Source organism: Moschus berezovskii, chromosome 25 (genome assembly GCF_049115385.1).
Source record: "Moschus berezovskii isolate FMDL1 chromosome 25, NW_MosBer_1.0, whole genome shotgun sequence".
In the NCBI taxonomy this organism is placed as follows: domain Eukaryota; kingdom Metazoa; phylum Chordata; class Mammalia; order Artiodactyla; family Moschidae; genus Moschus; species Moschus berezovskii.
The window spans coordinates 2252069-2279187 of NC_142484.1; the positions used below are offsets into that span (position 1 = coordinate 2252069).

The following is a 27119-nucleotide window of genomic DNA, read 5'->3' on the forward strand; positions in this document are numbered from 1 at the left end:
AGTTTACTTTTCTTTTTATAGTTCCTTTGGCTGTAAAGTTGTTGAAATTCTTTATGCAGGAATTCATAACTATATTTTTCTCTATGAGCACTGCTTTCGTTACATCCCATAGGCTTTGGTATGCTGTATTTTCATCTTAACATTTTTTTAACTTCCTTCGTAATGTCTTCTTTGACCATTAGTTTTTAATGAGTGTGTTGTTTAATTTCCACGTATTTGTTAATTTACTAGTTTTCCTTCTATTATTGATTTTTAGGCTAATCCCAATTTGGTTACTTTGTATGATTTTAATTTTTAAAATTTTACTGAGACTACTTTGTGTTCTAACATGTAATCTATCCTGGAGAATATTCCACGCATACTTGAGATGCATGCATTCTGCTGTTGTTGGGTGGAGTGTTCTATATATGTTTGTCAGGTTTAATTCCTGTTTATAATTTCTGTATTTTTTATTCATACAGCATTCTCATGGTTTTCCTTTAGTTCCTTGTCTGTGATTTCCTTCAGTTCCTTGAACATGTTTAAGAAAGTTGATTTTAACTCTTTGTGTAGTAAGTTTAATGTTTGCACTTCCTTAGGGTTGGTTTCCATTAATTTCTTCTATCAATGAGCCATACTTTCTTGTTTCTTCATATACTTCATAATTTTGTTAAAAACTGGCTATTTTGAACACTGTATATAGTAATTCTAAACAGCAGGTTCTTTCCCCTTCTCAGGAGTTATTTCTCGTTGTTGTGAACTATAACTCTTTGGTGCCTTCTTGGCTATTTTTTCAACATCCATATTCTTTGCCATGTGTGGTCTCTAAGCTCACTGTTCTTGTGTTCAGCTGGTGTTTTGACAGCGATTTCCGTGAGTGCCAGAGTCAGAAGAGGAAGAAGGAGGGAAAAAGTAAAAACAAAACAATTCTCCCAACCTTTGCAGTTTAGCTCTGTGCTGGGACAAGCCTTCAAGATTTGGTCAGGCTGTTTACAGCTCTGCCTCAGCCTTCATTTTCTGCTTGAGGTGGGCACAGGGACCAGCCAGAAATGGAAGCTTAGTGTGTTCTCAGGACTTTTTTGAGCACGCATCCTGCCCTGGGTAGGCTCTTGGCTTCTCAGTTCTTCAGTATTACATAGGAGTCTTAATGGCTTGATCTCTGAAAGAAACTTCCCCCGGCTTTTCCTCCCAGGCTCCCCATGCTCTAGTCACTGAACTAGAAGCTTGTGTATGCCTTACCTGTAATCCTGTCCCCGGGTGGCTGTGATTTGTTTGCTTCCTCACAGTGTTTTCTTAGAATTTGAAACATTTTTCACTTGAGTTCTCTTGTGGAGGAAATAAAGGCAATCACTCTCTGGAAGCCTCCAGACAATACAGAACAGATACAATTGCTGGAGCATAACATCAGCTCTGCTCCCTCTAGAACCAAGGGCTCAGGTTCCACACGTGGAATGTGGACGGCCATCTTCAAGACTGCTCATGAGTGGGGGACCAGGGCTATTGCCAAGACGAGTAACAAAGCCACAGGGCTTTCATTTTTTAATTGCCTGTTTCTTGGTTGGGTGTTCACCAGGGTGCTATCGACATTTGACTGCTTTCTAGAGTTCTGACAAAGTTGATTCTGACAGAGGTTTCTGGGAAGGAAACTCTCCTCAGAGGTACTTGTCTATTTTTGCTGAGGTCACTCACTTCCCTAATATGTTCGGACTGGGCATTGTAAGCCTCATCTCCCAACTCTTCCGCTAGAGTCTTGCAGTGGTGGGCAGGTGGCTGCCGTGCTGTTGGACTTTGGTTCGTTTCTCAATTCACAGGTAACGAACGTGAAGGCCACACTGTTCTGTTTCCTCCTGCTGCTAAAGGCATGAGTTGTGTGTGGTTTTATTTGCACTCCTTTCTGGTCTCATGCTTTGGGGGAGGATAAGTAGGGAGATGTGAAACCAGACGGAAGGGGAGCAGCGTACTGTTTGACTGGAAGCTGTTAAAAAGGACACCTTCTCCCCAAGCCCGTGTCCATCAGCAGGCCTTGGCAGCTTCCCAAACTTGGCGCACTCTCTGCCTTCACACCTCCCTGGTCAGAGCTGCCTCCATTTCTGTGTCCCAGTTGTCGCCACCCCACCTCTCCTCCATATGGCACATCGCAGTCCAAGCGAGTTCTTTTAAAGTAGACCTTGCCTCTCTCCTGCTGAAAGTGCACCGGCAGCTTCCTGTCCATCTCAGATCGGTTTCCGTGCGTCCCGAGTCCACCCTGGGAATGCCTGCTGAGGGAGAGCTCCATGTCGGGCAGCTGGGAAGCCGCAGAGAACACTCCTCGGAGTTGCTCCACCAGCTGCTCAAGAAGCTTAGGGTGTTTACCTCTCACTGCTGAAAGCTACCCCTCGGGGGTTCATTGTGCGTCACTCCTGGCCTGCCCTGTGTGTGGCTCAGCGGGCCCCCGAGGTCAGAGATAGTGCTCAGAAAAGCATCTGGCAGGCCCACATGAGGGGCCTTTGGTGCTGACGGGTCGTGAGTTCTGAGGGTACACGGTGAGGCCCCCGTGCTGCCTCTGTGTCCTGGAGAACAAGGGTCGTGTGTTACCTCTGTGTCCCTGATGCCTGCCATACGCCAGGGTCTCTGAGACTTGCTACGCTGACTGGCCCAGCTGGGGACCTGTCTCCCACAGCCAGTTGATACTGGCCTCGTGGCCCTCTGCCGTCTGCCGTGGGCTGTTTCCTTTGCAAGCGCAGTCCTTGCTCCTCCACGTTTTTGTTTTTTTTTTTCTGATTATTGGAAATTTCCTCATATTCGACCAGTCTGACTCCTGGGCCCATGAAGAAGCTAGCAGCATTGGAATGGGGTCTGGGGCCACACCAGATCGAGCCCACCATGTCTTTTCATGAAGCAGTGTTTGTGCAAAGTAGGTGGGGGCTGTGTCAGAGCTGAGAGTTCTCTGCAGGGCCCCTTGCCCTCTCCCTGCCTCCAGCACTCCTGCAATCAGCAGGGACCCGTGGGGGTGAAGGGGGAGCCAGGCTGCGTTGATTATTTTTGACATCAGTTGTTAACATAATTTTGACGTTAAGCCTCCCCCCTACCAGCTCTGGGGTAGCTCTGTGTCCAGGCTCTGGCGTGGGGAGCTGTGGGGAGCCTCTCGGCCCTGGATCTGGTCTGGCTGGGAGGCGGCCTGGGAAGGGACCTGTGTTTCTCAAGCCTGCGCCCTCGGGGCCTGGGGGTGGGGCCCAAGCAGATGTCTGGATTTGGTAGCCAGGGCCTGGAGCCGGATGCTGAGAACGAGGCCTGCAACTCATTTCCCCATTAAACATTCTGAGAACATCTGCACCGGTTTCCAAGGCTTCTCCCTCACTAATTGCTTTGATTATTGTGTGAAGTTAAGAACTGGCACGTTTCCGCGATGTTGTGATGAAGGTGAAAAGATCGCTCTTAATTAGATTAAAAACATTTTTTTCTTCCTCTGTAATTTTGCCTTGAAAATCAAGGCCATTTTTTTGTTTTCTTCATCCAAAGACCTCCAGAAACTTTCCTCCCCACCTCTCCAGAGGTTTCTTGGGAATGTCCTGTGAGCTCAACTCTTGGAGAAGACAGTGCTTAACCCAGATTCCATTGTATATTAACGTTTCCCGGGGCTGCTCTTGCTGCCGGGAACCATCCCCGGGAACTGTGTCTTAGGAGGTGTGGACGGTGACTTCCCGGAGCGTACTGACCCCCCGGAGGGTTGCCCGAGTCGTGTGGGTGGCTGTGTTGCTCCTCTTCCGTTTCCTGTGCTCTCTTGGGCTTGACCCTGTCCTGGCTCTGTTGCCGCGTGCACTCCTGAGCACCACCCTTGGTCCGGCAGAGTCATTCTCCTCTCCAGATTTGTGTGTGCTGAGGCCTGTGCGCCAGTGCAGAGGTGAGTGCTGGGGACCAGGGTCCTCTGCCCTCACCTCTGGGACTAGAGGCCAGGGTCCTCCCCAGGGTTGGTCACGTTTGACTGTCCACATCATGGTCATGCTCATGTCCAATCTAGGCTGCGCGCCTTTGACTGACGCGAGATCAGCACATCCCACAGTCCGCTTTAAACAACCTTGCAGCAGCACCACAGCACAGAAAGCCAGCCTGGGGCTTTAGGGAGCCACCTTCTACGACCCCCTGGGCCATCACGGAGGGAGCTCCTTCCGGCCTGCTTCTGCCCCTCTGCCTGTAACCCCAAACCAGTGAGGGGCATGTGAACAACCCACTCCTGTGTGGCCCTGACTGCTCAGACCCACGCCCTCGGGCTCAAGCCTCACCCCCAAGCTCGTCACACACATTCCGAAAGATTCTCTTGGCAAGAAACAGTGGAAGCCCAAGTCCATCTAGCTGAAACAGAGAGGACATGTTCTGGCTCGCACTACTGGACCCAGCTGTTTCAGGCCCAGCTGGACCCGGGGCTGGGATGACCACGTCTGCTTGCTCTGTCCCCTCAGCCTCCCTGTTCCTTCTGTTCCCCCTCCCCTCCCCACTGCCCCTGGGATGGCCGTGTCCTCAGGCAGCCACTTTCTGAAGGGGGCAAGATGGCGACCAGCTCAGAAAGCGCAGCCCAAAGAGGTCACCACTTTCCCCATCACATTTGCCAGAATCTGGGGCCAGGCTCCCAACAGCCCCAAATGGGGTATGAGCCGTCTTTGGACCTGCCTCTGTGCCTCCTAAGGCCAAGGCCTGGGCCACGGGCCCTCTCTGGGGATGGCCAGTAGGTACCTGTATCCTGTGGCCTCAGGAACAGGGAAGGAGCTGAGCCCCCCGCCCAAGGAAGATTTGAGAAGCTGTTCCCAGAAGCCAGGCCTAGCTGCTGGACAGGCACAAACAACAGGTGTCCACTCAAGCAAGGTATTTTCCTAAGCGGAACTGGGTGCCAGCTGTGAACATACATTTTCACTCCACCCTCTGCCCTGCTCCTGGCAGCTGCTGTGGGAATGGCTTTTACTTTCTGTCCGTGTCCCTTACTTCTCGCCTCTCAGTGGAGACACAGGTGGCGACGCGGCAGTGCTGGCTTGTGGGCTGTGAGCTGGGCATGGGCAGCTGGCACAGACCTGGGGCCGCAGCTCAGCAATGTCACGCAGGGTCTGGCTGCAGCTGTCCGGATGCCCTGGGGAGGGGGTTCTCGTTCACAGTGCAGAATCTGCAGGGCTTTGGCAAATCTGCCAAGAGGGGTGGATTTCTTGTGGGGGGAGGTTGAGGCGGGCAGGTGGGAAGGGGCTTTGACTTGGGAAGGACAGGGGCAGCTTCTGTTTGTCCCTGTGGAGAGAGCTGGCTTGGGGAACATGCCTGTGCCAGGCCCTGGAGGGACATGGGGGGAGGTGGAAGGCAAGGTGCCGTGCCAAGGAACTGGCAGACCTGTGGTCCCAGCACACATAAGCCCTGTACCCATCCAGAAGAGGGGGAGGTCTTGAGAGCCTTGGAAGGCTCTGTGAAGGACTCAGCAGCATTTCAATCAGTCACCAGGGGAGAACCAGGTGAAGGCCCAGGCACCAGTCCTCGGGGACTCTCCTGAGGACGGGGGCAGCGGGGAGGGACTCGGGCCTTGTGGCAGGTCTGACTTGGTGCTGAAGTCCTGGCCTGGTGTGTGGTCCAGGGCATCACGTTTAGCCTTTTACACTGGTTTGCTCATCAAGAAATGGGAATCAAAGCTGTGATCCTGCAGAGCTGTGGTGACAAAGAGATGAGGCCACAGCTGGAGAAGACCGAGGTGGGAGTCCCCTTCCTGCGCCGTGTAGGAGCCGAGTGTGTTCCAGTGTTGGGGATCGGCTGGGCTTCCAGAGAGCGAGGGACTGGACCGGCAGAGGCTGGATGGAAAGCCACAGGAAGTGAGACCAGGTGCTCCCGGGAACAGAAGGTTCGGGCGATGCCTGTGGCAGGAGAGAGCTCTGTTCGGGCACGTGGGCAGTTCCAGGTCAGGTGGAAGGATGAAGGGTGCTCTCACATACTCCAGTGCCACTCCAGGACGGATGTGCAGGGCTGTGGGATGGGGCAAAGCCCAGACAGGGGTTACTTCCGTAAAGTACTGTTTCCTGGCTTGAGAAAGTATCATCCAGGACGGAAAACGTGAACACCGTAGGGGAAGAAATGAAAATCATCCAGTCTCTTCTCCCTAAAGACAAACAGTATTTTGATCAATTTCCTTCCAGTCTTTTTTCTGTGCCCATATATTTTAAAAGAAAATTCAAGTCACCCTACTAAGCAGACCCACTGGCTAGAAGGAAAGATGCTGTGTTGTTTGGTTCCTGTTCTCTGGAGAGAGGGTGAGACTTGGCAGCCGGTGTCGCCAGCTGTGGTAGTCGCCACGCCAGAGGCTGCGTTAGCCATCCCAGACCTCCCATTTTCCTAGAAAACAAAATTGTTTTGTTCTGCCTTGAAAACTTAGGCCCAGATTCTGGCCTTGACAAGGCAAAGGCAGCCAAGGAATTAAAGCACTGAAAACTGGGACTGTCTCATCAAAGTGTGACTTCACTGTCGCCAGGATGCAGGGCTCTTTTCCCCAAGGTCTGGCACTCTGGATGGCTCACCTGGCATAGCTCTGATGCCCTCCTAAGGGCCTGGGTGTCCACACAGGTTGCCGAGTCCACCAAGGGCTCAGCCTGCTCTGCAGTTGCAAGGCCAGGGCTGTTGGTTTTCTCACGTCTTTGGAAAACAGCAACCACAGTCTCCTCGAAGTTGGGGATGAGAAGTCAGGTTTCTTGGGACACAGCACTTACCCCAAACCTTGGCCCGAAGGGGCAGTAAGCCATTGTGTCTGCCAGGGATACAAATCCACCTCCCAACCCCACCACACTCCCTGTACCTTCTTGCAGGAGCCTGACCAGGCTGGGACTATAGGTGAGAAATGGGGAAGGGTTTGTGGCCCTGACTGCTGCCTGCCTGTGATAGGGGAGGCAGACCCCACAACATCCGACGTAGGAGTGGGCAAAAAAGTGCCATTCCTGTCAATTGGGAAAAACCAACATGTGGACCCCTTTCTTGGCCCCTTGCTGTGGGGGCCCCATATGCTGTTCTCAGGATAAAACCAAACATCACACATTCTTCTCTGGCAGGTGCAGGCCCTAACTGATGTGCACAGTTTAATTTCCTGAAACACCAGGGATGGGCCTTTGTGAGGGGTCAGGTGGCTCACCCTTGGCCCTGGGGCTTTGGAGATGGCACTTGTCATCTTGGGTGTTTGGAAAGTAGCTCCACTTTCCAGCCACCGCTCTGCTGTTCCTCCCCTCTGTATACAAGTGATGCAGACATAAAAATATGTATTTGTGCTCATTTTCCTTTCCTTTTTTTTCTTTTTGAGAGAACACTTGAATCCTGGATGAAGTTCTAGCTCTGTCACTTGACAACTGAATAATATAACCCAGGGTACTTGAATCTCAGCCCCAAATCTCTAAAATGGGGGCCATAAATGTTCCTGCCAGGTCCCAGACCTGGGAGCCTTTGAATGCACACGCATTCTTCAAGACTTACCCGTCACTTTCCTGTGCTCTCCGAGAATGTCACGGGCAAAGAGCCCTTCACTCAGAGCCCTTCTCCAGGGTGTGACTAAGTAATGTCTGTGCGGTTTCCTGCTGGAAGTCTGCCCTCGCCCCCATGGGCTGTGAGCTCCCTGAGTTTATTTACATCTCTCTGATTGCAAGTCAGGCACAACACCTTTCCACGTGTTCATCAGCCATTCGGATTCCTCTTTTGTGATGTGCTGGTCTCTTGCCCTATTTTTCATTGAGTTGCTAACATTTTTCTTATCGATGTGTAGGAATTCTTTGTATTTTGTGGATACTCTTCTATGGTTGGCTTTTTACTCTTAAATACATCGTCTGACGATTATTGTTGTTTAGTTGCAAGTTGTATCCAACTCTGCAATCCAATGGACTGCAGCCCTCCAGGTTCCTCAGTCCATAGCATTTTTCAAGCAAGAATACTACAAGCAGGTTGCCATTTCCTCCTCCAGGGGATCTTCCCGACCCAGGGGTCAAACCCACGTCTTCTAGATCTCTTGCACTGCAAGCGGATTCTTTACCTGCTGAGCCGTAAGGTCTCAATTTTAATCTAGTTGAATTAATCAGTCTTTTCCTTTATGGTTATTGCTGAAGTCTTAGAAAATTCTACCAAATCCTGAGGTCATGAAGGTATTCTTCTAGATTCAGTCAGAGAGTCTTTATAGTTTTCTCATTAGTTTGTAACTGCCAGGAATGCCATTAATGAACTGGTGATGTATGGTGTGAGGTAAGGGTCCAGTTCAGCATTTCCCTCGTGTGAACAGACAGCTATCCCTGAACATCCTCGTCCCAGCACCTGCAGGCCACCTCTGATACACAGGAAGCATTCGTATGTGTGGGGGCTGTTTCTAGACACTCACCCCCATCCACTTAGGCTGTCCGTCTCTCTGCATCAGCACCAGTCCCCCTCGACTACTGCTTGGTAATAGGCACTGATGTCTAGCAGAGCAAGTTCTCCTGCCTCGTTGTTGTTCAAGAATCTTGATTCCTGGCCTTTTGTACTTGCAGAGTAATTTTAGAATCAGCTTGCCAGGGTTCCAGCACGGAAACCATGGGATTTTTACTACGATTTGGGGAGAATCTTTTTACTATTGAGTTTTCTAATCAATTGAACTGAACTGAACTGAATCAATGGAACAGAAGCATATTTCTCCTTTATTTATGTCTTCTTGAGTGTCTCTCGTTAAGGCTTCATAATTTCTACATAGAGTTCTTGTATATCCTTCAGTTCAGTTCAGTTCAGTCGCTCAGTCGTGTCTGACTCTTTGCAACCCCATGAACCACAGCACGCCAGGCCTCCCTGTCCATCACCAACTCCCGGAGTTCACTCAAACCCATGTCCATCGAGTCGGTGATGCCATCCAACCATCTCGTCCTCTGTCGTCCCCGTCTCCTCCCGCCCCCAATCCCTCCTAGCATCAGACCCTTTTCCAGTGAGTCTTAATTAGGTACTAAGGATGTTTTGTACTACTATACACAGGGTTTTTTCCCTTCATTTTTAAACACTTTTATTTACAGAGAGGTAAAATAGTACAGAGTCCCCATATCCCTCTCACCAGTTTCCCCTAATGTCAGCATCTCATGTGACCACGGTGCAGTTATCAAAACGAAGAAGTGAACGTGGCGGCAACACTAGGAGTCCAGCTGCGGCTTCATTCCCTCATCTGGTTTTACTGGCTTAACTGCTAACGTCCTTTTTCTGCTCTAGGACCCATCACTGCATTTAGTAGCTCTCCTCAATTTTCTCAGATCCGTGGCAGCTCATTTTACTCCCTCCTTGTTCTTCACGTATCTCCTTAACAGTTCTTAGGAATGCTAGTCAGGGGTCGTGACCCCCCGGTTTGGGTTTGTTGCCCTTGCTCAGGATTAGACTAGGGTTTGGGGGAAGAATGCCATGAAGTGAAGTACTTTTCTCCTCGTACCATATCACAGTTCGTGACGTCAACGTGGTTTATCACTGGCACCGTCAACCTTGAGCCACCTGGCTAAGGTGGTGTCACCCAGCCTCATTTAGCCTTTTCCCTTCCCAGTCATGAGAAGGGAGTCACCATTCCAGCCCACTCCCAAGGGGTGCGGAGTTACACTCTATCCTGCCAGAATGAATGGCAAAGCACTGCTGAACGTATGTTAAAATCTCCACAGAAATGAACAAAGATTAGAGGGGAGATCCTTTGAAGTTTTTCCTTAAAGTTTCACCTACTGATTTTAGCATTCATCCTTGGATCTTGCCTATAGCAAGTAACACTGAGGTGTTCTAGCGGTGACTTTTTTCCCCTCAGTCTTTCTACACTGATTATTTGAAATTCTTCTGTAAGGAAGATGTATACCTCTCTTTCAATTACTTGTTAATTTGTATCAGTGTAGACTCAGGAATATTTATATTTTTAGCTGTAACCTAATAGTTATATCACTAGTATAATTTTGTTGCTCAAATTTTTGTCGCTCTGGACACTGGACTGAGAGCTCTTTTGGGTTAGTTCCCGTGTCCATCTGACACGCCCTCGTCCTTCTCATCTGTTCATTTTGGAGCGTGTCTTTCCTTGGTAGACAGTACTTTACATGCATCTGACATTTTCCCTGCCCTAGCCCTAGAAGCACCATTCTGTCAGAGTCCTGGTTCCTTTTACTGGAGAAGGTACAGGAGTTAGAAGCCAGGATCTGGGCTCTGGATGTGCTCACTGCTCTGGGGTTGTCACTGCTTCTGGAGTCTCTCGATGGACAGAGCTGGGAAATACTGTGCACACGTATCTGTGTTTATTTGTGTCTGTGTCAGGTGTGAGTTCATTCTGGTCTTTTCTCATCACAGGGGCACTCACCGCCCCCAAACTCCGTTGCTTCCCTGCACCCAGTCTGTAAATTTACTTGCTCAAGGCACCTGTAGTGCCCCTGAGAAGCGCACCTGCCGCCTGGAATGCCGTGTTTACAGGCACTGCAACCACATGACCACGTCCAGTGAAGGCCTGTCTCCTGAGGAGTCACAGCTCAGCGCCTCCTTACGGCCCCTCACAGGGCTGTTGCACATTTGTAAACAGAATCCACTCAGCACAGTCTGCTTTCCATCCTGGATCCTCGAACAGGCTTATTCTGGTGGGGGGGGGGGCGGTACATAGTGAAATTTACTCTTGGAGATGCGTAAGTTCTGTGGGTTTTGACAAATGCTTGGAGTTGTGTATCCACCACATCATCATCCCGAAAAGTTCCACAGCCTGAAAAATTCCAGCGTGCAACTCTCCTGAAGTTAAGTACCCCCCTCCCCTAAATACCGGCAGTCACGGGTCTGTTTTACATCCCTGTAGTCTTCCCTTTTCCGGAATGCCGTATAAATGACATCATAGAATATGTGGCCTTTTGCATCTGGCTTCTTTCACTGCTTAGAAAAATGCATTTGCGATTCATTTCTGTTGTCACATGAATCATTAGTTCATCTCCTTTGATCGCTGGATGGTATTCCATTGTATGGATGTACCACAAGTTACCATTTCACCTATCGAAGTGCATCCTAGTTGTTTCCAGGTTCCGGCAATTGTAAGTGAGGCTGTTATACACATTTATGTACAAGTTTCTGTGAGTGTAAATTTTCAGTTCACTTGAAGAACGGACAGGGACCAATGGGTCACAAGATAAACATATGTTCAGCATTAAAGGAAACCGCTAAACCCTTTTCCATTGTGGCTGCACCATTCTGCGTTCCCACCAGCAACATGAATACTTCCAGTTGCTCTGCGTCTTCATGAGTATACCATATTGTCAGACTTGAATTTCTTAATGTAAAGTGAAAAGTAAGGTTCTAACTTTACTCTTTTCCGAATATCCAAAATTGCTACCATTTAAAAATTTTAGTCATTCCAATAAGGGTATAATGGTAGCTTGCTGTGGATTTAATCTGCATCCCCCTAACAACTACTGATTGAATTGCGCATTCCCCATGAGCTTGTTAGTAATCCATTTTTCCAGTTGGGTTGTTAGTTTTCTTGTCAAGTTCCAGGAGTTCTTTATACATTCTAGAAAAAAGTCCTTGACCAGAGAAGTGACATGTACACTTTTTTTTCAAGCCTATGACTTGTCTTTACATTCTCTTAGCAGTGTCTCTTACAGAGCAAATGCTTTTAACTTTGATAAAGTCCAGTTTTTCTTTTTTTTCCTGCCCACAGACTGAGTTTTTGGTATCATACTTCAGCACTCATTGCCAAAACCAAGGTCCAGAGGTTTTCTCCTGTTCCCTTGATGAAACTTTAGTTTTTTCAGTAAGACTGAATACAGTGCCGTTCACATTTTCAGTTTCTGACTGTTGATGGCCTCCTACAACGCGAGGTGTAAGTGCTAAATGTAGTAAAATCTACACACACACACACATTTAGGAGACAGTTGTGCTACTTTGACAAAGAAAGGGAAATCTTTCTTTTTCAAAAGCAGAAGATGGTTTTTGTTGTTGCTGAGTTGCTAAGTCGTGTCCAACTCTTCACAACCCCGTGGACTGGAGCACGCCAGTCTTCCTTGTCCTTCACTGTCTCCTGGAGTTTGCTCAAACTCAGGCCCATTGAGTAGGTGATGCCATCCAACCATCTCATCCTCTATCATCCCCTTCTCCTCCTGCCCTCAATCTTTTCCAGCATCGAGGTCTTTTCCAGTGAGTCAGCTCCTTGCATCAGGGGGCCAAAGTATTGGAGTTTCAGCTTCAGCATCAGTCCTTCCAATGAATATTCAGGGTTGATTTCCTTTAGGGTGGACTGGTTTGATCCCCGTGCTCTCCAGGGGACTCTCGAGTCTTCTCCACACCACAGTTCAGAAGCATCCATTCTTCATCTCTTGTTCTCCTTTGTGGCCCAAGTCTCACATCAGTACATGACTCCTGGAAAAACCACAGCTTCGACTATACAGATCTTTGTCAGCAAAGTGATGTCTCTGCTTTTTAATGTGCTATAGGTATAGCTCCAAAATCATAAAAAATTTCCTATGACAAACCCATAATTAAGGTTAAAACACTGACGGTAGACTGGGGAAGGTATCTGTACCCCAAATGACAAGGGGTTAATTATCTCTATCGAGAAGGAAACGGCAACCCACTGCAGTGTTCTTGCCTGGAGAATCCCAGGGACGGGGGAGCCTGGTGGGCTGCCGTCTATGGGGTCGCACAGAGTCGGACACGACTGAAGCGACTCAGCAGCAGCAGCAACAACATATAAAAATTTTCCTATAAGCTGACAAACAAAAATGAGTAAAGGATACGAACAGATAATTCCACAAGAGGAAAACCAAATAGCCTCAGAGCCACAAAAGGCATTCGACAGAAGGAGAAACAGCTCGCCAGTCTTCATCTGTATTTGGTGGGCCCCAGGAAGGCTGGCAAAGGCTGGTGCCGGCATGGGTGTGGGGAAGCTGGCATGTTCATGCACTGCTGGGGGAGCCTGACACAGCTTCTGGGGAAAACAGTTCACAGATATCTATCAAAATCACCAAGGAAACAGCCCTCACCTGCCTTAATGTGTCAGGTCTCCCTAAGGACGGATGGTGCATCATTGTCTTAAAGCAGAGGCTTGCAGCTAGTGGGACCAGATGTCCATCAAACATGGACTGGCTGAGTTAACCGCGGCAGATCTAGGCTGCAGACGGTCATGCAACTACTAAAGTAAGACTGAGGTCCACGTCTACATAGCTGTAGGAAAATGCGATGGGCATGCTGCAGAGTGACAGAAACGTCACGTGTGTGCGAATCCAAGTCCCACCAGCTGTCAGCTGCTCTGATGGGCAGAAAGGGATGAGCTTGGAATCTAGCTGGTGGTTAACACTAATGACCTCGGCGGGGTGGGGGGCGGGAGGAAGGGCTTTGTGAATCTTTGACTTGCCTCACTTTTTACAAGTACTTATTTGACAATACAAACTTTAAATGAAAAAAAAACAAAAAACAGGGGTCCAGATTGCAAATCCGGGGACTGACAGGTACTCTTAGTCAGCCCTGAGGGCCAGTGCCAGCCTACTACAGGTGGGCCCAGGAACCTGAACGCTAACACGGGCTGTTGAGTGGTTCCTGCGCCTCCCTCAGGGTGCAGGCGGTGGGTGCGAGGGGCCAGGAGCTCTGTGGCTGCCCCACACCCGGCCTCCAACTCTTCATGAGCAGGAGTCCTACCGCCCTGGGTCTGTCCACATGACCGTGGACAGTGATGGGAATCAGTGTCTTACCAGATCTGCGCTTGTCAGCTATTCTCGACCCTAACGTCTGGTGTGATCCTGAGGAGAGGCCCAGACCCCTGAGCTCAGCCCGCCACAGTCCTCACTCTGAGGAGATGTCGTGTGTGTTAAGTCACTCAGTCGTGTCCGACTCTTTGTGACCCCATGGACTATAGCCCATCAGGCTCCACTGTCCATAGAATTCTCCAGGCAGGAATACTGGAGTGGGCTGCCATTCCCTCCTCCAGGGGATCTTCTGGACCCAAGTATCAAACCTGCATCTCTTATATCCCCTGCATTGACATGCAAGGTCTCTCCCAGCAGCACCACCTGGGAAGGCCTTCCCACTGGCTCAGTTGCACCTTGACCACTGAGGGCTCAGGCCCGTGGGGCCATCGTGAACCCGGCCAATCCTTGTGCCGAGACTTCTCCGTCAGCTCCACTCCTCCCCAGTGCTGTGAGAGGGTCCCTTACCTGCTTGTGGGGAGGCTCCGGGGGGTTGAGGAAGGCAGGTCTGAGCAGGCCTCTAAGCTCTGAGCAGCCCTGGGCCCCTCTGCCGTCCTGCCTAACACGCTGCCCCGCCTCTCTCCCAACAGTGAAAAAGAGTCCCACGCTGCTGGAAGTGAGCACAGCCCATTTCGTGAGAACCAACAGCTTTGCTGAAGACCTGGACCTGGAAGGGGAGATGCTGCTGACTCCCATCACCCACGTGTCACAGTGAGTGCCCGCTCGCCCAGGGCTGATGGGCGGAAGGGATGTGGGGCTCAAAGGGGCGGCCTCGGTGCTGGACCAGGGCGCACGTCTGTTAGCCCAGTGCCCACCACTCACTGCCTGCCCCCCAGCAACCGAGGGTCACTGGCCCCCAGAGGCTAGACTGGGGCACCCGGCGGGGATAGAGCAAGGGCATTTCCCACCAAGTCTGGGAACACGATCCTCTTGTTGTGACTTATGGAAAACCGGACTGATCATTTTCCACTTGCTTCCGTGCTCTGAGCGTCTGAAAAGGTTGTTTTTCTCTCTCTGAGCCCCCTCCCCTGCCCCCCAAAGAGAGACGACTTTGTTTTTCGTATTTCCCCGTGGAACCCTGGCCAAGCCACGGGGCAGATGCTGCGGCTGTCCTCAAGGGCTTCTTCAGGTGGAGGAAATGGCTGATTCTCCACGCCTTCCAGTTGGCCTGCCCCCGAGGCACAGCTGGCCTGGGACGCATGCCCGTCCTCCCCCGCCGCCACGGTATCCCCAGGCCAATCCCCGGGGCTCAGCCGTGGTGTGATTCCCCTGCGACGTGACTCAGTGCTCCCAGCGAGGGCACCCCGCACACAGTGACAGCCTGTGCTGGGTCAGCGGGACACTCGGGCCCGTCCTGGCTGCCGCCCCACTGGGGATTCCCCTGGAGACGTCTGTCTGTGTCAGGATGTGCGCACGGCACTCCCCGTCCTTCTGAGAATCGCTTGCCGGCCTTCTTGCCTTGCCTCGGAGTCAGTGAAGTGTGTTCTGGTTTTCCGTGCTCAAGGTCTCCAGGTCATCCTAATCGTGTGCATCTCTCTCGAGGTGAGGCCCCAGGCCGGCTGCCTTTGCTGCTGCCAGGTGTGGCCTTTGCCTTGCAGATGACTAAGGCAGTCAGGACCCCAACTGCAGGGCCTTCTGGCTGCTCTGTAACCCGAGGCCTGGCCGGGCTAGAGAGCCAGAGCGAGAGGGGGACAGGACTGTCTCGAGGTGGTGCCGAGATCTGACAGGCCCCCCAGGCTCGCGAGGAGCTTGACAGCAGCTGTGGATGGCAGGGCGCACACAGGAAGCATGCTCAGATGGGGTGAGAGCCACACGGGGGCCGGAGCGCAGGGGGTTCTCATCCTCGCGGCCGCGGCACTGGGGCAAGCTTCCCGCCCACCCCTGGGAGGAGGGCTCTGAGCTCTGGGCCCATCCTGGAGATGACCCAAGAGGCTCACTTGGTAGGTGAGCAAGGGCAGAGGTAGGACTCGTGCTGGGAACCAGGGGCTCTGGGCAGATGCAGGTCGGTGGCATTCCAAGGCAGGATGCCAGCTTACCCCTCTGGCTGAGGCCTGCAGCAAATCTGGGGCATAGGAGACCCCAAAGTGTTTTGTGAAAGTTGGGGTTTTGTGGCTGGTGTTTGCAGCGCAGGCAGCAGGGCATGCTTAGAGCAGGGATGGCCAAGAGCCTGCTGGGACCCGGGCCCTCGTGTGGCTGGACGCTGCCCGGGACCACCCGGGCCTTGCTGTACTGCTCAGTGACCCCTGCTTGTCCTCCTGGCGCTCTCTTCCCATCAGAGCTCACTTTTCCTCCCCTCTCACCTGTGGCCCAGCCCCACAGGGCGCACACAAGACGCCGCCCCCTGCGTGGACAGGGTGGTCACCCATCATCCGTCCAGCTGGACAATCTTCACCAGCTCCCAGGGCCCTGTGAGGCCGCTGCAGGGAGGCCCAGGATGAGGGTGGCCTAAATCCAAGCTCACAGCTGCCTTGCCTGGTCACCCCTTTTGAAGAGAGGTCCATGTGTGCTGGTATCTGCAGGCGCAAGGTTTCCGGTGGCGGGGAGGCGGTCCACCACCCGGGAGCCCCAGGAAGCAACTCAAGCTGGTGGAGCTGTGCAGTCAGAGGAGCCTGGCCATTCCTTGTGTTCTTTCCTCCCAGCCAGAGGCCGTCTGACCTGACAGCCCCAAGCCCTCTGCCTGCCATGGGCCTGGGGCAAAGTCAACCAGAGAGCCTGCGGTGGTCCTCGGGTCGTCACTCCCTGGGCGCCGTCCGTTGGTTATGGGAGGAGGGGTTCCCTCCAGTGCTGGCTGGGCCCAGGCCGTCCTTCCCCAGGAGGGGCCTCACCCTGGAACCTGTGAAGGCCTTTCCCAGTTCAGACCCTGCAGAGGAGCCAGCTGGGAAGGCGGGTGCTGGACTGAGGGGTCTGCAGTGAAGGCTGGGCTGAACAGACAGTGTGCAGCAGAAAGGCCTCCTCAAGGCCCTCTGATCTGGTCAAGGTTGAGACAGCAGGGGCTCTGCGTGTCCCCGTCCTCAAGGGTCAGGGTCCTGCCCGCAGGGACCAGGTAGGGAAGGTGGGGTACAGGCACAGTGCAGGAGACGGCAGTGGGACCTTGGATCCCAGGCGCCCCGAAGGCCAAGGGCTGGGCCGAGGTGCCAGCCCGCCACGGCAGGGGAAGGAGGCAGCAGTGATGGGCGCCGCGTTTGCTCCGGGCTGCGGCAGCCTGCAGGGCAGTCGGGGGAAGATGGCCAGGCCTCGGTGTCCACGCCGGGCTGCATTCCTCTGCCTCCCGCATAGCCTGCCCGCTGATTGATGCCCCTAATTAAACTCGGCTCCAGCGGCTTGGGGACCCGTCTCAGCTCCCACAGGCAGCTCAGCCCCATGGACTGCATGCAGGGGAGAGAGATGCACAGCCTGGACTGTGTGCAAAGGGCCGGGGATATGCACAGGGGTCTCACAGGGGCCAGAGTGGGTGGGAGGCAGTTACTGAAAAACAGATCCATTTTTCTTCAGCATTTGACTGAATGTTAAATGTATTACCATGTTGGGACAGTTCCAGAATTCAAATTAAAAGCATAAATAAAGACACATTTTGTTTCCATCTCAAGCTCTCCCCGCCCGCGGGGCCCCAGGGAGGTGAGGTCACTGCAGCCTTGATTACGGGATGGTCCCTGGGGCTGGGCGAAGCTCCTCTTTCCAGGGCCTGTTGGCCATTGGTGGAGCAAGGGGTCAGGGGACTGGGGGTCCGTGAGCCAGCCTGGTGCAACCTAGGGAGTCATCAGCGAGCTGGGGTCAGGGTGCAGCGGGCTGGGGAGAGAGAGTGGCTCTGGCCACGCAAGCTCCATGGGCAGGCCCCCGGGGCCCACTCACAGCTCTGGATGGCCAGGCCACAGGCTCACCCACACCTCTCAGGCAGATGCAAGGGAGCTCGTCTGCCTTCGGGCCCCCGCCCTGAGCCTTGCCATGAGGCTTCCCTGGAGCAAGTGTGAGGCAGGAGACCAGGGACCCAGGGCACAGGGCAGGGGTGGGGAAGCCCTGCTAAGGGCTTTTGCCCACTGCGAGGAGGGCCGCCCCGTGTCCACCCTGTGCCTTGCATATGGTGTTCCACCCAGAACATCCCTGTCACTCGTCAGCAGCCATCAAACTCCCACTCATTTTTCCAGCGTCCTCTCAGGCCACCTCCCTTCAAGGAGGCCCAGGACGCCCCCAGGCCAGGCTGCTGCATCCTCCTCCAGCCCTGAGGCCCTCTGTACCGGCTCCCTGAACCCTTGGACGGGGCCTGGGTCTCTTTTGGGATACCTGTCTACCAGGACTCTCATGTGTGGCTCCCCCAGGCCTCTCTGCTGGAAGAGCTCCAGGACCATGGCTCCCGCCCCACAGCAGACACGGTCCCCCAGCCAGGGCCCAGCCAGCACCTCCCAAGGAAGAGACGAAGCAGGGGCTGTGGGCGCCTCAGTGATACTGGCATGCAGAGGCCAGGGTAGCTGGGTCAGAACCAGCCTCGGGTCAGCATCTGTGGCTCTGGGCTCCTAGGCTGTGTGTTGGGAAGTCCTCCCCACAACTGCTGAGTTAGCCAGGACTGGCCTGGCATTCACACCCACCCCAGTGGTTGCACGTGGATACCCAGGGCAGGTGGCTGCAGAGCCAGACCCTCTGTGCACACAGCAGTCTCTGGTCTCCTAGAAGGGCCCCTTATCTCTTCTGTCACAGCCTCCCAGATAGGCAGGACCCAGCTCTCTTTAATCAGCCACCCCTCTGTCCTGCTCTGCAGGGGGAGAGTCCAGTTAGCACCCTGTACACCAAGACGGGCATGGGGAAGGCCAAGAACCTTCTAGGGAAGAAAGGCAGAGGGAAGGCGGGGCCGACGCTGGGGCCCCACAGAACACCCGCCAGGTGACTGTGAGCGCAGACACATGCACACACGCCCAGCGAGCATGGACTCGCAGGCCTCCTGCAACATGACAGCCCGGAGATCCTTGAGCAAAACCAGCCCTGTGTGCGTTAATTAGAATTTCCATGTCTTCAACTTTCTCCTGGACCCTGCAGAATCTCACGCCAAAACGTTCAAGTTTCTCTTTTCCAGCGAGGCCGCTGTGGCCTGGCTTTCATCCACATCACTACTAACGTCTCCTGAAATCTGCGTTTGTCAGCGAGGCCAGGGCCAGCCCCATGCCTTCTGGAAACAAGGGCAAATGTCACAAGGCTTGGTCCCGCGCTCCGTTCCCAGGACCAGGGTACTAGCTCTATTGGCGATACCAGGTTTGCCTGGGACATTTCAGAGATAGCCAGGGCCCACTGCAGCCCACACCCGCGGACCCCAGGGCGCCAGACACGGCTCCTCTGTAAGCGCCCAAGCCCCTTGCTCTGTTTCTCACCCTGCGAACCGGGGTGGGAAAGGGCTGAGGCCGTGCTGGGACCAGCATCCAGGGGGATAAAGGAGGGGTCTTGCCAGGAACAGATGAGGCTAGTTTGTCTTCCCAGACCAGTGTCCTCTCGTTGGAGCTCAGACCACCTCTGTCTGCACGAGGTGCCAAGGAAGCCCTGTGGGAGCCCGCCCGGGAGGGCTGTGTGAAGCTGCATGAGTCACAGGCTCCCTGTTGGAGCCTCACAGCCCCGGCCAGGCGCAAAGCCGTCTCCGAAATGCACGGGGGGATTAAATGTTCTCCTAATTAAATTACAAGCGAGGCGGAGTGGCTCAGTGGGAACAACGAAGGATTGGAGACTGGATGCCCTTCCTCTGGCGCCCAGCCGGTCCTGGCCCAGCTGCGGGCCAGCCCCCGAGCCCCCCAACCTCTGGGAGCCTCACTTCCTTTGTGAGCATGTGAGGATGATGCAGCTACCCTGGGGAATGGCCCTATGGTCTGGGAGGAAGGCCCAGAGGCAAGCAAGGGGACTTCTCGCTGCCTTAGGCGCCATCGATAACCCCAGGCCCCGGCACGTTCAGGGCCCGCTCGGCCGTCTCTGCGACGCAGGTCCACAGCAAGGGCGGTGTGGACCACGGGCTGGGTTAAGCAGGATGTTAAGGAGAGAAGGCCCACACCCGAGCGGTGGCGGGAGGAGAGGACTTCACAAAAGGCACCGGTGCCGATGGAGAGGCATTTCTGACCACCAGGGAGCCCCACACAGCCCCCTCCTATGCTTTGCTTGAACCTGGAAGGGGAGACTGAGTCCCAGGGCAGGCTGACCAGGAAGCCTGAGGTGGGGATCCCCCGAGCCGGGGGTGGCAGGAGTTCGGGGCAGACCCAGCCCCTCCACAGGCCTGCACTGTCCATCTCTGAAGTTAAAAGGCTTGTCCTTATATAGAGAACATTGTTTTCAACTTTTTAGTTGAAGTATAAGTACACAGATCTCAAGGGCACTGTGTCGTGCATTTTCACCCCCTGGGTCTTGCGACACCAGCCCCCAAGTGAGGTGACAGAAGCCCCTAGGTTCCCCCTTCCCATCACTGACCCCTGAGAGTGAGCAAGTCCCGGCTTTCAGCTTTGCCTGGTCTTGAACTTTCTATCAACAGTATCCTACAGTCCACACACACATGTCCGACTCCCTGTGAGCTTCACCGTCGGGCTGGAGAGAGCAGGGCCTGCCTCTCCCCTGGCTGGCTGGCACCCCACCGTGTGAAGGGCCTACACCTCCTTTACCCATTCTCCTCTGACGGCCACTTGGGCCATTTCCAGGACAGAGCTGTTATCATCACTGCTAAGAATATTCTGTCTAGGCTCTTTGGGGAATGCATGGGCTGCTTTCTGGTGAGCATATTGCCAGGCCATCGGATGAGCTTGTTGACTCTGAGTACACACTGCCTCACAGCTGCCCAAAGTGGGCACACCGTTTCCACGGCCACCACTGCTGCTCCATATCCTAACACTTCACATTGTCCATCATTTCCTTTTTAGCCGCAGTGGTGGGTATCTAATGGCATCAAGCTCTGATTTTAACTTGCAGTAATAGCTGTGGGCTTCCCTGGTGGCTCAGGAGTAAACAATCTGCCTGTCAATGAAGGTTCAATCCCTGGGTTGGGAAGATCCGCTAGAGGAGGAAACGGCAAGCCACTGCAGTATTCTTGCTGGAGACGCCCGTGGACAGAGGGGCCTGGCGGGCTACGGTCAGTGCACGGGGTCCCAAACAGCAGGACACAACTGAGCGGCTGAACGACAGCAAAGGCAGCGGCTGACGCAGCTGAGCCCTCCCCCACTGTTGCTATTTAGCTGAGCACTGTCCTCGGTAAAATGCCCATGTTGGCGGCCCATTTTCTCTGGGGTTGTCTTTTCTTCTGATCTGTAGGCGTTCCTCATCCCGGACATGAGTCCTTGGTCACACACACGTGTGTTCATTCCAAAGAAACACCTCCCCTCGCTCTGCGGGTCGTTCTTTTCCTCTCTTAAGCGTGTCTTTTGATGAACAGAAGGTCTTAATTTTAACGTCATCCAGTTAATCAAACATTTCCTTTCTGGTGAGTGCTATTTGTATCCTATTTAAGAAACTTTGACTACTCCAAGGTCATAAAGATAATTGTTTTTTTCCTAAAGTTTTATTAGTTCACCTTTCACGTGTAGATCTGCAATCTGCCTGGAATCAATTTTTGCATCCAGTGTGAGGCTGAGGTCAAGGCAGTCTCCCCCGTTTGGATATCCAGCTTGACTCAGCACCCTTCACTGAAAAGTCCTCCCTTCTCCCCGGCCCTACCAGATAAGCACCACTGTCGGGCAGCTCACGGTCTACACGTGGCTGTTGCAGGTCCTATTCACGTCGTCGGTCAGTTTGATAGTTTTTCTTGCTGGGGCTCTGTTTCATTATCAGTACGGTTTGATCCCAGCTCTGGACAGCTGGTCATGCAAGCTCCAGCCAGCTCTCCTGCCTTGCTTGGCTGTCTCTGTGTGGCATGTCCATCCACCCGTGTGCCAGTCTCCACGGGAAACCTCTAATAGGTAGGCCGGCTCCCTTTCCAGTACAGGGAGGACAAACAGCTTTACTGCGCTGAGTCTTCAGAGCTGAGCTCCTGGCGAGTCCCTCACTTGTTAAGGTCCCCCTTCATTTCTTCTACCATGTCCTGTGGTTTTCAGGGCAGTGGTCAAGCACACCTCGTCTCAGATCTATTCCTTGTTAGCTGGTGTTTGTTATGGGTTTACCAAGCCTGGGAACATCACCTGCCAGGGAACTCTGACCACCCTGGGTCATTTCCTCCTGCACGTGGGATGCTAGGCCAGTCGGCTCACTTCTCTGAACCTCAGCGTCCTCTTGCAGACGTGAGGGATGCATGTCATGGTGTTGGTGTTAGCCTTCGAAGGGGCGGGGCCGGGCATCCAGCGGCGTGCCTGCGTCGGGAAAGTGTCTGACAGGTGTCAGACAGTGTAAAATGTCGCCGTGTGATGAGAGGTGCCGTGGGGGTGTCCCTTACTTGGCCTGAGAGCTGCTGAAACTGCCCGGTCCCCAGTCTCCGTGGGGCACAGATGAGGTCGCCGTGTGCCTCCATTAGATGCTGTCCTTCTTCAGTGAGGTGCACCTTGCTCCGTCTCTCAGTCACGGCTGACTCTCCGCGACCCCACGGACCGCAGCTCGCCAGGCCTCCCTGTCCTTCACCACCTCCCGGAGTTTGGTCAAACGCACGTCCATCGAGTCGGTGAAGCCACCCAACCGTCTCATCCTCTGTCGCCCCCTTCTCCTCCTGCCCTCCATCTCTTCCAGCATCAGATATAACTAGAAAGCCAAAATCCACTGTCTCTCATCCCAGGGCACAGGGCTCACGAGCTGTGCTGTCGGTGGAGGGAGAAACCACAGCTCCTCTGCTGACTCCACTCTTGGAGGGGATGCAGAGGACCGCAGCCACAAGTGCCCCAGCGTGCCTCTGCCCTCTGTTCTCATCACAACTGGGCTCACCTGCGGAGGATGACACCCATCTTCAAGCAGAGCAAGGACCAGGGCAGGCACAAGGCCTGCCTTCCCCTGGGACCGCACTTGGCAGGAAAGGGAGACGCCACGGTACCGCTCAGGTTCTGAGCGGCTCACAGGCAGCGTGGCTCCAGTGTGGAGGCGGCGTTCACCGCTCCGGTGGCTTTCAGGTGCTTAGGAGAGGGTGAGCCCCTGCTGTCCGTGTCTTGTGTCAGGGGTGGGAGGGGACACTGCAGCTGGCTGAGACAAAAGCTCAAGTCCTCTGTGGGGCCCTCAGAGGACGCCTGGTGAGTCAGTCCCCTGATTCATGGAAAGATGGAACTTGCCACTTTGAACCTGGCACCACCCTGGGAGGGTGAGGGGCACCCAGGCCCGCAGACCACTCTGGGGCAGCGCTGACCTGGCTTTCCAGGGTGCCAGGGCTTCTCAGGCTTCTCCAGAGCCCTTCCATCTAGCACTCATTCTTTAAGATTTACAGGCCCTCTTGGGACAATGCAGGTGTCCTTGGCGATGACAGGCTAGCAGGTAGAGGTCTGGCTGGAAGTCTGTCAGGCCTGGCCTGTCTGTGGGAGTGCCAGGTGGAGGGGAGAGGAAGAAAAGCCGGAGGCAGAGGGAGACAGGAGTCCAGGGTGAACCCGAATCTGGCTCCCGCGGCCCCCCGCCCTCCCCACAGATCCAGCCGTGACCCCACAGTGGCTGCGATCTTCTCAGAAAGTGCTCTCTTCACAAGGGCAGTGGCCTGGGAGGCTCACGGTGAAAAGCAGGGATACCCTCGGCGCTCACAGGCAAGGTCTCCCACTACAATCAGCAGAAGAACGACTTAGGAGGGGTTTACACCAGGCTCTGAGAAGGGAATCGGTGGGGGGAGGGCAGTTCAGGGAATTTTCAAAGGTGATGTTGACTCTACCTGATTTGTCTTCCAAGACCTTGGAACTGGGCCATCACACAAGATCAGACTACACTGCACTCAGAATACCACTCGTGCCACAGCTGTGCCCCCTGGGAAACTGGGGCACACAACAGGGTGGCTTCACAAAGCAGTAGAAGCCATTTGGGGACTGGAGGGGGTATGTAAGGCTGTTCAGGGCACCGGCTACACACATGGTACGTTCTGCGTTCTTCCCTACAGTCCCACTTGTGGTTACGGGCAAGACTGCTGCCCTCAGAGAGCCAGCCCCTGAAGAGGCAGCGGGCAGCACTGGGTGGCCAGCTGCTGGTCCTTGGCTTTACTGAGCTGACCTTTGTATCTGCGTATAAAGTTCAGGGCAAGGGCACACTGGGGCCTCCGGCTACATCCCTTGGGCGCACCCCGGGTATGTCCTCCTGGCCCAGCTTGGTCTGCATGAGGACCCAGTGCCTTCACACCTGGGTTGGGATGGGGCAGCTGTCCTCAAGCCCAAGGGGACCTGTCTTTCCCTACTTAATCTTCTCTTTTGGGCCTTTTGTAGGTGGGCTTGTTTTCAATGTTTTCTTTAGGCTCATGTCCAGATTTACGAAGTTGAATTGAATCTCTTCCTGCTCTTCTCTTCGAACTGCCACATGAAATGCCCAGCTGGGTGTGTGGCGTCCAGGTGGCAGCTCGCAGGGGCCTGGCTGCAAGGCCAGGGTCGTAAGCTGGGGCCGCCTCAGGTGGAGCAGTGCTCAGAGAGACTGGCCCCAGCCCGACTGAACCGGGGGCAGAGTGTGTGCGAGCGGCAGGGGCGGGGCTGTCCCCAGGGGCCCAGGGCCGCAGCTGCGATGCCGTCCCCGTGACCCCTTGCTCTGTGGCAGAGACTGAAGGCTCGGTGTCAGCAGGCCCCCCCATCGCCGGCCTGCCTCGTGCACTGGGGGGATGGACGTGGTCAGACCACACGGTCTGGGTCTAAGGTGGGAAAATATTCCCGCCGAGGTCAGGAGATGGAAAGACTGGGAACGGGAGCCCCAAGACCAAACACAGAGGACCTCGCTCAGCTGCTGGCAGAGCCAGGGAGGCACTCAGCTCCCAACTCTGAACCCTGTGCTCTTCTGCTGCCCCAGGGCAGCCTGTCTCCTCGAGTGGGCCCTGCCTCCATCCCACACCAGTCCCAGCGACCTTCTTTCACCACCTGGGCCAGGTGACCTCAGTCCCAGGGGGTTGGTCGGGGCACTGTCCTGAGCCCCGTGCCCCGGTCACTCAAGGCCTTCGGCCTGGCCATGCCCTGCTCATTGGCTCTACCCAGGGACAGGAAAGCGTTCCCCAGTTAACTCTGCTGCAGGCCAGGCCTAGAGGGAGAGGTGGGTGGAGCCGAGCTGGCATGACAGAAACACTGAAGCGAGTCTCTCGGGCACCTCAGGACCCCGTTGTCCAGGAGACCCTCACGGGTAAGACTGAGACAATGGATGCTGCCTTTCCCAAACCAGACAGGAGGACCAGACAGCCGCGAGAAGGGCCAGAAGCCCGACTTGAGACTCCAGGTGCAGGTGGAAACGCTGTGGCCGTCTCCCCAGGTAGCAACGCAGGCCACCTCTTGTGGCAGCAGTCCTGTGGGCACACAAAAGGCCCGGTCTGAGGGGAAAGGAGCTTGACCTTTGTTCAGCAGTGGACACGCTGCCGGGGCACCAGGCCTCCCTCTGCACTGCGCCCCTAAGACGCCACCAGCGCTGCTGCTCATCACAGTCCTCACTGACTCTGACGACCCGCAGAAATACCGCTCTGTCCGCTGGATGCCACCTGGCCACACAGGTGCAAGTCCCAGGGACTCGGGAAGCTGAGTGTGACCAGCCAGCCCACTGTGTGAGGCTGATCACGGACTTGTCTCACTCACTGGGATCGGTGTCGGGCTCTGCCGGTCAATGTTTAACTCCCGAGGAGGCCGCCCTTGGGGCTGGAGAGGCTCAGACTGCAGAGAGAGGGGCTCCTTTCTGCTGTGTGTGTGCAGGGACCCCGGGGTGGGGAGGGGCAGCATCAGCTCACAGCAGGCAGAGCACAGGCTGGAGGGAAGGGCCTTCGGCGTGAGCCCCGCCCCACGGTGAGCAGGGGCGGGGGCGGGGGGGGGGGGAACGGGCAGGGAGCACTGTCCCCCGCCCCCGCCCCTGCCCCCACCCCCTGGGTGACAGTGGGCCCCCACAGGATGTGCAGCTCTGAGGACCCCTCAGAGGTTTCCAGCGGCTTCAGACCTGGGGTGTGCGGGCGCCTCATTTGCAATTGCTGGTTGCCCCACAAGGGCCTGGCCTAGGTCTCCCCGCTGGTGGGGAAGAAGGTGTGGGAGCTGGTTTGCCCAGGCCACCCAGTGTGGGCTCAGGAAGGGAAGGAATGTGGCCGAGGCCGGGTGTGGCTGAGGAGAGTGCAGCCAGCTGTGGGGTTTTCCTGGGGCCCAGATAGACGTGAGCAGAGACGGAGGCCCCTCTCTCTCTGCCCCCACCACACACACTAGGACCTTTCTTCAGCGTGCGGCTGTGGAGCTGGAGGCCAAGGACACCCTCTGGAAATCTGAATTCCATTCGCTCTTGGCAAAGAACAGCTTCCTGCTTGGGGAAGGTGTGCGCGTGTGTGCGCGCGTGTGCACACAGGGCCGTGGGGGCTGGCAGAGGGAGAGGCACGTGGGCGGAGCGCTGTTTGATGAGACGGGCAGGGCGACCCCAGTACTTCCCGGCACTGGATGGCACTTGCTCCTCCGTCCGGAGGGGCTAGGACAAACACCTGGAGTGGCTGAATCAGAAGCGTGCGGGCTGCACTGCCTTTGAGAACAGGCGCTGGCTCAAAACAGTCACGGCAAAACATGCCTTTGAATCTGAAAGCCAGGACTTTTGCAAAATAATTCACAAAGTTTGTTGAACCTTAAACCTTTCCTGATGATTCCTTCCTTCTGAAGTTAACTCGTTAAAGTTGCTCCAATCCCAGCCTGGTGCCAGACCAGCTTCCTGGAAACGCTCGCCAACTGCTGGCCTTTGGAAAGACTTGTCACCCTAATAGCTGTTTAAAAAAAAAAGCTCCCTGGGCACCTTGGCTGCAGGGTCTGAAAAGTCCTTTGTGTTCGCTCCAGCTGCAGAGCCATTCCAGGCCCCGCTCCTGGGGCTGACTGGAGCTGTCTCTCTTCGTTTCCTCTTACAGTGGCGGGTGCTGGGCTGGCTTCTTCCCGCCCAGCTTCTCTGCCAACGGTGTATCCAGGCCTCCCCACACCGAGGCGGGGGCTGGGACGTCCAGGGCAGAGCCCTTGGAGAGGGAGGGTGTGGGCATGTCCCAAGAGGGTCCCCAGCCGGGATGTCTCTCTGTTTCTGCCCCCAGAGGGAGAGACCAGGGCCCCCTCCCAGGTCGACACTATGTCACTTGCCCAGAAAACCCAGGACCCAGCCAGTTCCCAAGCAGCGTGGTTTCAGAAGCGAGGACAACGTGCCCCTCCCCAGAGCAGTGTTTCGGTAAAATAAAGCCTGAATGTAAAATGAGGTCTAAGCTGTAGTTTAAAAAAGAGTTTAAAATGTGAATATGGGTTGGAAAACATTTAAACATAGATATTAGGCGAATCAACAGAAAAATGTACTAAATACTGTCACTGACGCATTAATCAAAATCAAAGATTACCTGAAAATGGAAGAAGTTACATAAAAACTTAAGCATTTAATGAGACACAGCAGTCAGAACATGTACACTGTTCACTGCTCTAAAAA

At 54.5% G+C, this 27119-nt stretch overlaps 1 protein-coding gene across 6 annotated transcripts in view; it reads left to right on the forward strand.

Moving 5' to 3' along the window:
- KCNQ1 (potassium voltage-gated channel subfamily Q member 1) overlaps positions 1–27119 on the forward strand; it is a 376265-nt gene that overhangs the window by 167925 nt on the left and 181221 nt on the right. For all 6 annotated transcript variants that reach the window (XM_055415250.2, XM_055415251.2, XM_088832131.1 and 3 more), the window contains exon 11: positions 14222–14342. In XM_055415250.2, the coding sequence (XP_055271225.2) occupies positions 14222–14342 (121 nt within the window). The remainder of the gene's footprint in view (positions 1–14221; positions 14343–27119) is intronic.